This window comes from Erythranthe guttata, chromosome 2 (assembly GCF_056151865.1).
Source record: "Erythranthe guttata isolate IM_541 chromosome 2, IM_541, whole genome shotgun sequence".
NCBI lineage: Eukaryota > Viridiplantae > Streptophyta > Magnoliopsida > Lamiales > Phrymaceae > Erythranthe > Erythranthe guttata.
In genome coordinates, this window is record NC_142534.1 from 17327154 (window position 1) to 17339265 (window position 12112).

Genomic DNA, 12112 nt, shown 5'->3' on the forward strand with positions numbered 1-12112 from the left:
ATATTTTTCTTTGAACATGATAGAATATGTTACACAATATTTTTACATAATTTAAACAAGTACAACTCGAATAATTATAAACTTAAAATAAATACAAGAACTAAGAATCAGACCAAGAGATATCCAAGTCTCCCCAGTTATCTTCAGGTACACCCAAAGCTTTCCAGACAGCCTTCGAAGCATCGACGATGTTGTTAGGACAAGGTGGTTGATAATCGTGTTCGTTGTCGCACCCCATAGTAGAATCACATTCGTCGACCACCATAGCTATCACGGTCCTGCCATTAGCACTTATAGTCACGTTTTTTAGACATCTCGACCCTCCACTGTACCAGCCAGTCGATAGAGCGACAACTGGCGTTTCATCGGAGTGGTAATTACCGTCACACTCGGAGGGCCCACCTCCATCACCCCCCTTCTGGAAGCTGTTGAGCGTCAGAACTGCACCCGTGCTACCAGAAACGGGAGGTGAACATGTGTAAGTGGTGTAGTAATCCCCTGCTTTGCAGCAGTCGGAGTCGTTTTCTTGGTTGCATTGTCCCGGAGGGGGGTTTTCGCCCCTTATTCTGCCGCTGGGGTTGCAAGAAGATCGAAATCTTGCCCCGTACGAATAAGAAACAAGGATCAATAGGAAGACAAGAGTGGCTCCTTTTCTAAGGTGGTTCATCTTTTGCAATGTAAGTCTCTCTCTCTCTCTCTCAGAGTGAATTTTGGATGTGAAAATTAGGATGAGAGAATGTGTTTATATAAGCTTTTTTACATGGTAAAAAAGCCAAGAAAGTGCTCAAAGCATTATTATATATAATATTATTTAGGTATAATTATAATATTATTGATTTTCAGTCATATAAAAATTAATTATATCAACCATACACACATTCTTCAATATTTTGCTTAAATGTGCCGTAGCAGTTGATTCTTCATCACCATTGCCAAAAACTAATAATATATTGCCTTATCTACAAAATAGCAGTCAACCATTATTTTGATTATAGTTTATATTATACAAGTACATTTAAACACGATTTTTTTTAAAAATAATTTCTTGGGGTAAATTACGGCCACCCGTGGTAAGGTCAAATTACGAAAAAAATCCTAATATTTTTTGGTAATAACAACGAACCCCATTATTTATGAATCTTCTTACACGTCCACTCTTATGGTATCAAATTAAACAGAATCTTCTAAATTCTTAGGAATGTTCTCTAGTTTGTACTCGTTTTATGCATAAAGATAGTTTCTGATGCATCGCAATCTGATATTTACAAGTTACGACACAGATCTTACGATCATCTTGTTTTAAAATAGGGTGTTGGAATGGCGTAAAACGAGTACAAACCGGAGAATATTCCACATAATTTAAAAAATTATGTTAAGTTTGACACAAGCAGGGTGGACGTGTAAGAAGATTCAAACATAAGGGATTTTTTCGTAATTTAACATTACTTCAGAGGTGGCCATAATTTAAAACATATATATATATATATATATATATTATCTAAGTTTTAAGCAGTAAATATACAGTCCCACAGTAGCATACTAGCATCATTCTTGCAGTAAAGAGATCTATATAAAAAAATACTAGTATATATATATATATATATATATATATATATATATATATATATATATATATATATATATATATGAACAAGGAGATTAATTACATCATTAATATACATAATTCAAATACATTTACACAATTTAATTACAATACATAACACATTAGAAAACAAAGAAACATAAGAGAATTAAGTGCATTATGCATCAGACCAAGTAATATCCAAGTCTCCCCAGTTATCTTCAGGCACCCCCAAGGCCTTCCAGACAGCCTTCGAAGCATCGACAATGTTGTTCGGACAAGGCGGCTGATAATCATGGTCTTCGTCGCACCCCATTGTAGAATCACACTCGTCGACCACCGTAGCTGTCACGGTCCTGCCGTTAGCACTTATGACGACGTTGTTTAGGCACCTCGACCCTCCACTGTACCAGCCGGTCGATAGAGCGACAACTGGCGTTTCGTCGGAGTGGTACTTACCGTCACACTCGGAGGGGCCGCCCCCATCGCCCCCCTTCTGGAAGCTGTTGAGCGTCAGAACTGCTTTCGTGCTTCCAGAAACGGGAGGCGAACATGTGTAAGTGGTGTAGTAATCCCCTGCTTTGCAGCAGTCGGAGTCGTTTTCTTGGTTGCATTGCCCCGGTGGGGGGTTTTCGCCCCTTATTTTGCCGCTGGGGTTGCAAGATTGGAGTCTGGCTTGTGAAGAATAAGCAGCAAAAGTGAACAGAAGAAGTAGAAACGCTTCGACTGTGAAGGTCTTCATATTGTATATCGAATGTTGCTTTTTTCGGATTAGTTATGTTTGGATGGAAAAATACGATGCAAGAATATGCGTATATAAGCTTTTTACAGAGTGAAAAATGCCGAAAAAGTACTCAAACTTATTGCTACCTTACTTGCCGTGTTGGTTAAGCTACTCCACACTCTACAAAGGCCAAATCTAAGTTCTTTTGCATGGCATTTGCATGGAACTCGGGCCTCGAATTTTTTTCGTAATAATTCGAACTAGTCGATAGCTACAGCGCTTAGCTTTCGTTTAAGTTGAAACAAATTTACTATTAAACAATGCTTTTTTTTCGTTTTATTGTTGCCGGTTAAAGATACTTACGACAGCCGTTTAAACTTGTAATAGATTCTGTAAGATGCAAAAGACAAAACATCTCCATCATCATCATCTTTAACTCTTAAACACAGTTCTTCTCTTGGAGTGATCTAGTGATTGATAAAATTCCAACCGGTTTGTAACGACAGCGTTTTACTTCGTGTACATTTGAAACGAGAAATATTATTTCTTAGCCGATAAATCCCATTTGAAAATACGTAAGATGCAAAAAAATTAAACGCTTTCGACCCCGTTCAGATTTCGATCAACTCTGTATATGATGAATGATGATAAACTCTTTATGTAGTATTATTGCCCTTTTGCACTAATGATGGCTCAAGTTTAAGAAGTTCTTGTCTTTATTTATATATAACACGGTCGTAAATAACACTACGAACAGAATACGTAACGCAGAAATTCAACAAAAAAAGAAAAAAACCAAATATTATTGGAAGCATCACATGTCGTTTTCACTAGGCATCCGACCACGTAATATCGAGTTCACCCCAATCACTTACAGGCACCCCCAAACCTTTCCACACAGCCCTCGAGGCACCGACAACGTTGTTATCGCACGGGGGCATATAATCGTGGGCCTCATCGCACCCCACAGAAGAATCGCACTCGTCGATCACCATAGCTACCACGCGCCTCCCGTTATTACCACTTATCGTGATATTATTTAAGCACCGCTTTCCACCATTGTACCATCCAGTCGATAGAGCTACAAAGGGCGTATCGTCCGAATGGTACTTTTTATCGCATTTCGACGGTAGATTTCCGTCTCCGCCTGTATCGAAACCGTTTAGATTTAGAACTGCCTTTGTGGATTTAGAAACCGAGGGCGAACATTTGTATGTAGTGTAGTATTTCCCTTCTGTGCAGCAGAAAGAGTCGTCGTCTTCGTTACACTGGTCGGGAGGCGGTTTCTTGCCCTTTACTCGACCGCTTGGCTTGCAATTTTGACGTTCATTAGCTTCTAATAAATACGGAGAAAAGATTAATACGAGAAGAGATGATGCGAAGATCAGTTTAATTATATCCATCAGATAGTGAATTAAGCTTTCTTGATAATTGGTTTAAATATAGTTTATTTCAAGAAAAGGTCGAAACAACAAAACAAGTTACACCATTATTTTGATCGCCAAAACGGGGTTTTTCGAGTAGTGATTTTTTAGCCAATAAATAATTTTCGGAAGATACGACGAAAGCATCTCCAGCATGCACGTCGGCCGAATGTAATTATACAGCTGTTTTTTTAATTTTTTTTATTAGATGTTCAATTAAAGAAGTAAATACCAGTAAGATGGTTTAAGAGTTTAAGATGATGATGATGGAGATGTTTCGTCTTTTGCATCTTTCGTAAGTATCTTTAACCGGCAACAATAGATCAAAAAAAGCATTGTTTAATAGTAAATTTGTTTCAACTTAATCGAAGTGAATCGCTGTAGCTATCGATCGACTAGTTCGAATTATTACGAAAAGATTCGAGGCCCGAGTTCCATGCAAATGCCATGCAAAAGAACTTAGATTTGGCCTTTTGTAGAGTGTGGAGTAGCTTAACCAACACGGCAAGTAAGGTAGCAATAAGTTTGAGTACTTTTTCGGCATTTTTCACTGTGTAAAAAGCTTATATACGCATATTCTTGCATCGTATTTTTCCATCCAAACATAACTAATCCGAAAAAAGCAACATTCGATATACAATATGAAGACCTTCACAGTCGAAGCATTTCTACTTGTTATGTTCACTTTTGCTGCTTATTCCTCACAAGCCAGACTTCAATCTTGCAACCCCAGCGGCAAAATAAGGGGCGAAAACCCCCCTCCGGGGCAATGCAACCAAGAAAACGACTCCGACTGCTGCAAAGCAGGGGATTACTACACCACTTACACATGTTCGCCTCCCGTTTCCGGTACCACAAAAGCAGTTCTGACGCTCAACAGCTTCCAGAAGGGAGGCGATGGGGGCGGCCCCTCCGAGTGTGACGGTAAGTACCACTCTGACGAAACGCCAGTTGTCGCACTATCGACTGGCTGGTACAGCGGAGGATCAAGATGCCTTAACAACGTTGTCATAAGTGCTAATGGCAGAACCGTGACTGCTATGGTGGTCGACGAGTGTGATTCGACAATGGGGTGCGACGAAGACCACGATTATCAACCACCTTGTCCTAACAACATTGTTGATGCTTCGAAGGCTGTCTGGAAAGCTTTGGGCGTACCGGAAAATAACTGGGGAGACTTGGATATTACTTGGTCCGATGCTTAGTTGTCGTATCGGTTTATGTTTTTGATTAATGGTGTAAAAATATGTAACCTATGTTTATCATGTGAAACATATACTATGTTAAATCCTTGCATATTATATATAAAAGTTTTTAAAATGTTAGTTTTCTTATTAATGCTGAATTAGACAGTAAGAAACATTAAATAAGAACAAACCGATATTTGAATCGGTACTCAATTCGTTCGACATATATTCTTTATCTGCCGTCTGATGATAGCAAGGACATGCAATAATATCCGAAACAAAAAATAAACAAATCGAAATTTAAAAAAAAAATGATTTGAAATTCACAAGGATTCCTTGTCTATGTGAATTAACAATGCACCAAGTTAAATCAATAAAGAAAATTTACTATGCATGCATCACAAAACTGCTGCATATCCCATTTCTAACAAGTTGACAAAATGTATATTCTTTTTTTTAACTGTATGTATACCCAACACTATAAATATGTTTATAACCTGATGCAAGTTTACTCCACACAAGCCATCAAACTTCAAAAAATCAAGAAGAAGAAGAATAAAAAAAATGACGAATCGAAAAGCAATCTCATTCTTTCTATTTCTCCTCTTCTCCATTTTCGTCATCGCGAAAACCGAAGCACAATCCTGCCAGCCGAGCGGCAAGATCAAGGGCAAGAAACCACCCAAAGACCAATGCAACAAAAACAACGACTCGGAATGTTGCGAACAAGGCAAATACTACACCACCTACAAATGCTCCCCCACCGTCGGGGCCCACACTAAGGCCGTCCTAACATTGAACAGCTTCGAGAAAGGCAAAGACGGTGGGGGCCCGTCCGAGTGCGACAGCAAGTACCACTCTGACGATATTCCGATCGTGGCACTGTCTACAGGGTGGTTCAACAATATGAAGAGGTGCTTCAGGAATGTTACTATTTACGGAAATGGGAATAGTGTGAGCGCGATGGTGGTGGACGAGTGTGATTCGACTATGGGGTGTGATCTGGATCACGATTATCAGCCGCCGTGTAATAACAACATTGTGGATGCTTCTAGAGCTGTCTGGAAAGCTCTGGGTGTGCCTAAAAGTCAATGGGGTGAAATGGATATCACTTGGTCTGATGATAATGCTTGATTTTATTCAAGAAACATGGTCTTCATTAAGGTGCTTTTTTTTTCTTTTTTCAGGAATAAGAATCTGGTGGCAACTTCGATTGCCTTGATCGAGTCGAGTGTGCTTTCGTTTCAGAAAAATAAATTGAAGTGTTTGATATGTATGTAACTATGTATGATATGAAATAAAGGAAATCTATTTCATATAACTATTTACCATTATCTTTTTTTTTTTTCGGTTTTATTACGAAAAAAAATTATGAAAAAACCCCTCATATTTGAGTTATTACAACCACCCCTCAACTATGAATCTTCTTATACGCCTACTCTTACGGTGTCAGATTCAACATAATATTCTAGATTCCGTGGAATGTTCTCTACTTCGTAGTCGTTTTGTGCAGAAATGCAATTTCTGATGCACCACGATATGATATTTACTAGCCAAGAGACACATCTTATGATCATCTTGTTTAAAAAACACGGTACTCCAAGGGGGTAAAACATGTACAAAATTGGAGAATATTCCACATAATCTAGAAGATTCCACTAAATTTGACACCGCAAGGATGGACGTGTAAATATTGGGATATACCGAAACAGACATTCTTGATTTCTGCTGTCATTCACATATAGTGCAGAACTGAAATTGTTTTTGTCAATTAAGAGATGTACATTTGTTTTTGACAACCTAAGTAAGGTAAAAGAAAATGCAAATGTATGCAGTGAGCCAAAAGTGCTCTTTCTCCTTTAGCAATTATGGAACAAATAATTTCAATGTAGTTTCATCCAGCTAACCTATATACCTGGAATTTATAGTATAACTCAAGCATCGGTTAAAATGTACACATTCTCTTATCTCGAACTCGACCACATGCCCATCGGGTTGAGATTCTGCTGACTAGGCTGAATAATGTTAGCTTGAGCTACCGAGTTTCCAAGTGTACTTCTGTCAGGGTTTCCCGAAGCTTCCGGATCGTTCAACGCCTTGTTTTTCGACTTTGAAGCGAATGCCATCATGCTTCCAGCAATTACCTGAACCAATTCATCGTTAAAACGGAGCTTTATATATAATGAATATATATACGTTTCTCGATTATTAAAACACAAATATTAATCATAATATACACATTGATTAAAATTGAAATCCGATTTTTTTTTTAAGCATATAAGCAGTACCTGAACAGGGCTGGCAGCGATGAGAACTCCATCGACTGGGCCCCCTATTAGACGACCATCGGGCCCCGCAAAAGTAACAGTTAATGCACCAGTTGGACCATTATGCCCATCAACCTCGTTCATATAGGAACCCGATAAATTTACCATATCAAAATGACCCTAAATAAAATTCAAAAAAATTAAAATAAGAAATTATCATTTGTTATATTTGAAGTCATTGATGTATAATTTGTATCAATAAGAGGTGTAATAATAATAAGAAGAATATTTCCGAGGTTACACCTCGTACGTGACAGAGCCATTCGAGCTTGAGATTTTAATGTTTGCAGCTGAAATAGAACCAATGCCCGACAAAACAACTATGCCTCGTCTTCCATGTAAAAGCGACAGTATCTTTCTCTTGATGTCCTGCACGAAAAATATTATTACAAAACACCATTAAAATATTCCAATTAAATTAAAAGCCAACCAAAAGCTACTCAACGCTCAACTCGAGTTCAATATCCATCAATATTCTAGTCGATTATGTCTCGTTCAAAGTCAACCGATTTCATAATCGAATCAAACTCAAAGCACATTTTTTTCTTTTTTTCTAATTTTTTTTAGAATGTCCTGTTTCACATTTGGTAGCAAATCATTACCGATTTCAAACCCGAAAAAATGCTGAAACATACTGAATTCGAAAAATTTCACCAAACTTAAAGACAAGAAGCACAAAACGGGTTGAATTTAGTGTAATTATATCGATTTGTAAGAGATTTGTACATACTTCTCCAGCTGCAATGTTGATGACATGTGGAGTCATTGTCCCAGCTCCGCTAAAAACCGATCCACCTGACAATTTTAATTAGTTCTTCAAAAAATCAGTTTCACATAATTTGCAATCCAATTTCCAACAATATTTTACATGAGAGAGAGAGAGAGAGAGAGACCTGGAGAAGACATTAGTGGCTTACGACCACTACCCGAAGGCCTTCCTTTCCATTTTTGAGGCTGTCTTAATATCGATGCAGGATTAGACACAGAGGGTGTTAATGACAACGAAACCCCACCATCGTGTCCGTATTTACGAGGCCTACCCCTCTTTCTACGAACAACAGGTTCACCTTGCTGCATAGCAGGTGGGCCCCCGCCAACTCCATGAGCAGACATTGCAGACGAAGAATCCAAATGTACGTTTAAGCTGCCACCAATGTTGGATTGAAAGTGTAAGGCGGCGTTCGATAAAGGGCTCATGTTCGGTGAACTTTGCAGTCCTGTGACAGACTCGGCTGTGCCCGGATGCATGTAATACGAAGCCGAGCCTGTTAATGACATAGCCTCCCTTTGATCCATGCATTTACTTTTCACACCCCTAGATTTGGGGTCACTGCAAAAATTAATGAAAACGTAATTAATTTAAATCGAATCTAGTTTAGATCTTTGCAAAAGGTTTTTCGGCGCTTATAAGGACTCCAAAATTTACAGAGCTCGATTAATAGATGATTTGGTTTTTTTTTTTTTTTTTTATGGAATTACACTAGCTAGAGAGAATATCTGGATAGTAGGATAGAAAATTGAGAAAGTCCCCCACAACTCATTTAGTTATAGCATCTATAAAATCGGAAAAAAAAAATAATACACAGAAAGAAGCTAAAAATCTAGTTCATGAAAATCGAAGATTCTACAAAGCAAGGGTGAAAGATTTCAATCATAAAACCCACAAATTTTAAGCAAAAAAATCAATAGAATTTCAAGTTATAAATGAAGAACGACGACAAGAAACAGATTTGAATTACAGCAAAAAGAAAGCTAGAATTCAAGAGAATTTACAACTTCACCTAATCAAGAAAGAGACAGTAAGAAAAGGGCTTGATGATGAAGATACAAAACCACACACACAAAAAAAACACACACACACACAAACACACACTATACTAAGTAAGTACACGTTTTATTAATCCACTCCTAATCACACCCCAATCCTATAAAAACACTGAATTATCTGAGCCCTTCAAAAAAAAAAAAAAAAAAAAAAAAAAAAAACCCATCTCAGTTCTTATAAACAGAACGTCATTACCCAATAAAAAAGGCAACCATGCACAGAGGTATCAAGAAAACAAGAAAGCTCGAATCTTTATGAATGCAAACAAGCCCTACTCTGTGAAAAAATGAAAGGGGGTTGACAAATAGCAAAAAGGGGGCTGGCAAATAGCAGAAGTTAAAGAAGAGAATAAGATATCGAGTCACTCACCATAACTTTGAAAAGCTTTCTTATCTGAAAATGTATAGTGCTTCTTTTCTTGCACAGATATTTATTTCTTGTCCAGAGTTAGCAAATAGCAACAAACTAAAGGATTGGGAAAACACTTTGCTCATGCGGTGGTGGAAGCTAAGGGTTTTATTATCTGTCGATGATGTGAAAATTAAAGTCCTCCTCTATTTGTGGATGATCCTATGAAATCCATTACGCACGTATAGTTGTAATTAGTTTTTATTGTTTTAATTTAGTGATAATTAGATAATAGCCCCTCGTTAGATGGCTAATTAGAGGTTGGGACGAAGGCTATTTTTTTCGTTTCGATTGGATTTTTTTCTAAGTTTCGATTTAAGTCCCTCGTGTATTTTAAATTAAGAAGGGTCCGTTTGACTAAGCTTATTTTAAACAACGGATAAGCTCACTCTTACATCTGATAAACTGTTTTAAGAGGTAATAAATACGCTGTTACGTCTTGATAATGAGTTGATAAACCATTTTTACTAATTATAAGATTTTAGATAAAAAAAGTTGGATGAAAGTACTTCTTAATATTTTAGTTGGCTTAATAACATCATTATTCATATTTGAGTTTTCTGTAATTTCCCACATAATGAAATTATATTAAAAATAAATAAATAAATTAAACATAAAGAAAAAGGAAGAAGAATCATGAAAAGCCATGACGTCATAATAGCTTTTGTACGCGGCCATTAGATATATTGGCCAAAGGAAAGATGACAGCTGGCATAGACGAGGTGACCTCATTGGGGATCCGGGTTCGGGGCCCCACTGAACCGGATATGATAACTTCCGTGACCACACGCCCCCACAAAATTAAATTAAAAAAAATATATATAAAAACACCAAAAAAAAAAAAATAAATAAATAAATAAAAATAGAAGTATCCATGTGTGCAACTGAATACTCATCCTCTGTTATATGTACCAAGTGCATATCCCACCATTTTCTTTCTCTATTAAGCTTCGTCTGACTAATTCGAGACAGCGTTTATATATGTATAAATACATACAAGAGTTATAATATCTATCGCGCAAGTAACTATTGAGTCGAATGTTTCACCCGATGAATTCAGCTTCGGGCAAATCAAATGCAACAAACAATCTTCATAAGATACACAATTTCCCAGTAATAATCGATAAACGACCCCAGATATGTAAGGATTTCAACAGTAATAATACCAAGTCAGCAATTTAAAAGCACAAACTCCCTAACTTTGCAAAGGGAAAGATGAAACTACGGCTACTGTAAATGCTCGATAATTGAACCAAAACAACAAGGAAATCTCACAATATGCACCAAATAAGTTGATCTCAATGGCTAACGGAATGTTTCAGAGCATAAACATAGGAAAATGAAATCGATGGGAAAAAAACAGCAACCAAATACTTTTTATCCAAACGAAAAATGACTGGGACAGCATTCACGGGATATGAACAAGAATTACGAAATTGTTTATCTGGGAGAAAGATAACGGAACAAATTCTGCTTTGCACACGTTATGGTTAAGACAGAACAACATTACCTAATAACTAATGTAGACCTTACACCATTTGGTTTTTGAGGTCTCGAATTTAGGTGATGAACTTATATTTTGCTTACAAGAAGATGGCAACACGACAAATACAGGCAACACTAAAAGAAAGAACAAACTCAAGCTTGGGAGATATCTCGACCTTGATGAAATAACCGCTATACCCTTGTGCCTGTATATACAAATTTAATCATATTCAGGCTCTACTTTACGGAAACCAACGATCACCGCTTCAAATTTTGCCCAACACGGCCAAAACTGAACTTTAATTGAGTTAAAAATCAACGACAAGTACATATGTTTAAGCAGATTTAAAAACGGTAAATCATAAATGTCAATGTCGGGGGCGAATAAGCTACACTGACAACAAAAAAGTGACAATGAACATATTTTCGATTCTCGGTTACGTTTTTGTCAAAAAGTAACCTCATTTGTCGAGCTCCATTGCCTGGGCAGCTTTAGCTTTTGCTAGCGCCGTCATCTTCGTTTTCAACTTCTTTTTTCCTACTTGAAATCCACTACCACCCTTCTTCTTCTTACTGCTGCTTCCATCAACCTGATCATTACATATATATAAATTAAAGTATTTTCACCACATATCATATATAAAAAAAAGAACGATAATCCAGTTATAACAACCATGATTAGCAGAAGCACTAATACAGAACTTAAGCTAAACCTTATTATACCCCAAAACGCAATCGAAACGAAACAACATCGCTACTCGAAAATAATACAATTAATTCGAGCAAAAAAAATAAAAAAATTGAATTGAGAATGAATTACTTTCATCTTGTTCTTCTTCGCCTGGAGCTTCTTTTCCTTCTTTTCATTTGCTTCCTTTTCTCCTGTTTTTCGCATCAAATTAGAGGCGAATATTCGGCGCAAATTCAAAATTAAATGTATATAAACTGAGAAGAAAATTTGAAGTTACCATACTTCTTAAATCATAATCGTGTAGCCTTTTCCGGCGACCTAAATCGTTCTTCTTCGACATGTCTGCTCTTTTCGCTCAATTGAAGCCTGAACCGCGACCAACACTAAAAAACCCTAGCGGAGCTCTAATTTATGCGGTGACAGAAATCTTTTTGCCATGGAGGGCCCAATACTTGTAGT

General features: G+C 37.2%; 6 protein-coding genes and 1 pseudogene across 10 annotated transcripts; 2 read left to right on the forward strand and 5 right to left on the reverse strand.

The window, feature by feature from the left end:
* Nucleotide 1: 1 nt before the first annotated feature.
* LOC105963793 (putative ripening-related protein 1) lies at nt 2-715 on the reverse strand. Its single transcript, XM_012988258.2, has one exon. The coding sequence runs from the start codon at nt 665-667 to the stop codon at nt 101-103; it is 567 nt and encodes a 188-aa protein (XP_012843712.1). The 5' UTR covers nt 668-715; the 3' UTR covers nt 2-100.
* Nucleotides 716-1760: 1045 nt separating this feature from the next.
* On the reverse strand, nt 1761-2324 carry LOC105963794 (kiwellin-1). The gene has a single exon (XM_012988259.2). The coding sequence runs from the start codon at nt 2322-2324 to the stop codon at nt 1761-1763; it is 564 nt and encodes a 187-aa protein (XP_012843713.1).
* An 812-nt stretch (nt 2325-3136) lies between these two features.
* Nucleotides 3137-3709, reverse strand: LOC105963795 (putative ripening-related protein 1). Its single transcript, XM_088815062.1, has one exon. The coding sequence runs from the start codon at nt 3707-3709 to the stop codon at nt 3137-3139; it is 573 nt and encodes a 190-aa protein (XP_088671188.1).
* Nucleotides 3710-4371: 662 nt separating this feature from the next.
* LOC105964038 (kiwellin-1) lies at nt 4372-4944 on the forward strand. Its single transcript, XM_012988536.2, has one exon. The coding sequence runs from the start codon at nt 4372-4374 to the stop codon at nt 4933-4935; it is 564 nt and encodes a 187-aa protein (XP_012843990.2). The 3' UTR covers nt 4936-4944.
* A 460-nt stretch (nt 4945-5404) lies between these two features.
* LOC148772489 (kiwellin-1 pseudogene) lies at nt 5405-6078 on the forward strand (annotated as a pseudogene).
* A 540-nt stretch (nt 6079-6618) lies between these two features.
* Nucleotides 6619-9765, reverse strand: LOC105963796 (AT-hook motif nuclear-localized protein 9). 5 transcript variants are annotated; one of them, XM_012988261.2, is made up of 6 exons: nt 9439-9765; nt 8138-8574; nt 7975-8039; nt 7488-7613; nt 7206-7364; nt 6619-7061 (listed from the first exon to the last, which is right to left on the reverse strand). In XM_012988261.2, exons 2-6 carry the CDS (start codon nt 8538-8540, stop codon nt 6882-6884), a joined length of 933 nt encoding a protein of 310 aa, XP_012843715.2. In that variant the 5' UTR covers nt 8541-8574; nt 9439-9765; the 3' UTR covers nt 6619-6881. The 5 variants fall into 5 exon arrangements, with proteins under 5 accessions (XP_012843715.2, XP_012843714.2, XP_088670589.1 ...); XM_012988260.2 differs by having other exon boundaries at nt 9265-9441; XM_088814463.1 differs by lacking the exon at nt 9439-9765 and adding an exon at nt 9345-9434.
* Nucleotides 9766-11233: 1468 nt separating this feature from the next.
* On the reverse strand, nt 11234-12094 carry LOC105964039 (uncharacterized). Its single transcript, XM_012988537.2, has 3 exons — nt 11936-12094; nt 11783-11844; nt 11234-11552 (listed from the first exon to the last, which is right to left on the reverse strand). Exons 1-3 carry the CDS (start codon nt 11991-11993, stop codon nt 11424-11426), a joined length of 249 nt encoding a protein of 82 aa, XP_012843991.1. The 5' UTR covers nt 11994-12094; the 3' UTR covers nt 11234-11423.
* Between the last annotated feature and the right edge of the window lie 18 nt (nt 12095-12112).

Excerpts from the sequence above, each read along its gene's own strand:
- LOC105963793 (XM_012988258.2), bottom strand. The coding sequence starts at position 667 with ATGAACCACCTTAGAAAAGGAGCCACTCTTGTCTTCCTATTGATCCTT.
- LOC105963794 (XM_012988259.2), bottom strand. The coding sequence starts at position 2,324 with ATGAAGACCTTCACAGTCGAAGCGTTTCTACTTCTTCTGTTCACTTTT.
- LOC105963795 (XM_088815062.1), bottom strand. The coding sequence starts at position 3,709 with ATGGATATAATTAAACTGATCTTCGCATCATCTCTTCTCGTATTAATC.
- LOC105964038 (XM_012988536.2), top strand. The coding sequence starts at position 4,372 with ATGAAGACCTTCACAGTCGAAGCATTTCTACTTGTTATGTTCACTTTT.
- LOC105963796 (XM_012988260.2), bottom strand. The coding sequence starts at position 9,284 with ATGGTTGCCTTTTTTATTGG. Across the intron at positions 8,040-8,137 it reads GCCACTAATGTCTTCTCCAG|GTGGATCGGTTTTTAGCGGA; the intron begins GTCTCTCTCTCT and ends TAAAATTGTCAG. Across the intron at positions 7,614-7,974 it reads TCAACATTGCAGCTGGAGAA|GACATCAAGAGAAAGATACT; the intron begins GTATGTACAAAT and ends TTTTTCGTGCAG.
- LOC105964039 (XM_012988537.2), bottom strand. The coding sequence starts at position 11,993 with ATGTCGAAGAAGAACGATTTAGGTCGCCGGAAAAGGCTACACGATTAT. Across the intron at positions 11,845-11,935 it reads ACACGATTATGATTTAAGAA|GAGAAAAGGAAGCAAATGAA; the intron begins GTATGGTAACTT and ends TGCGAAAAACAG. Across the intron at positions 11,553-11,782 it reads CGAAGAAGAACAAGATGAAA|GTTGATGGAAGCAGCAGTAA; the intron begins GTAATTCATTCT and ends TGTAATGATCAG.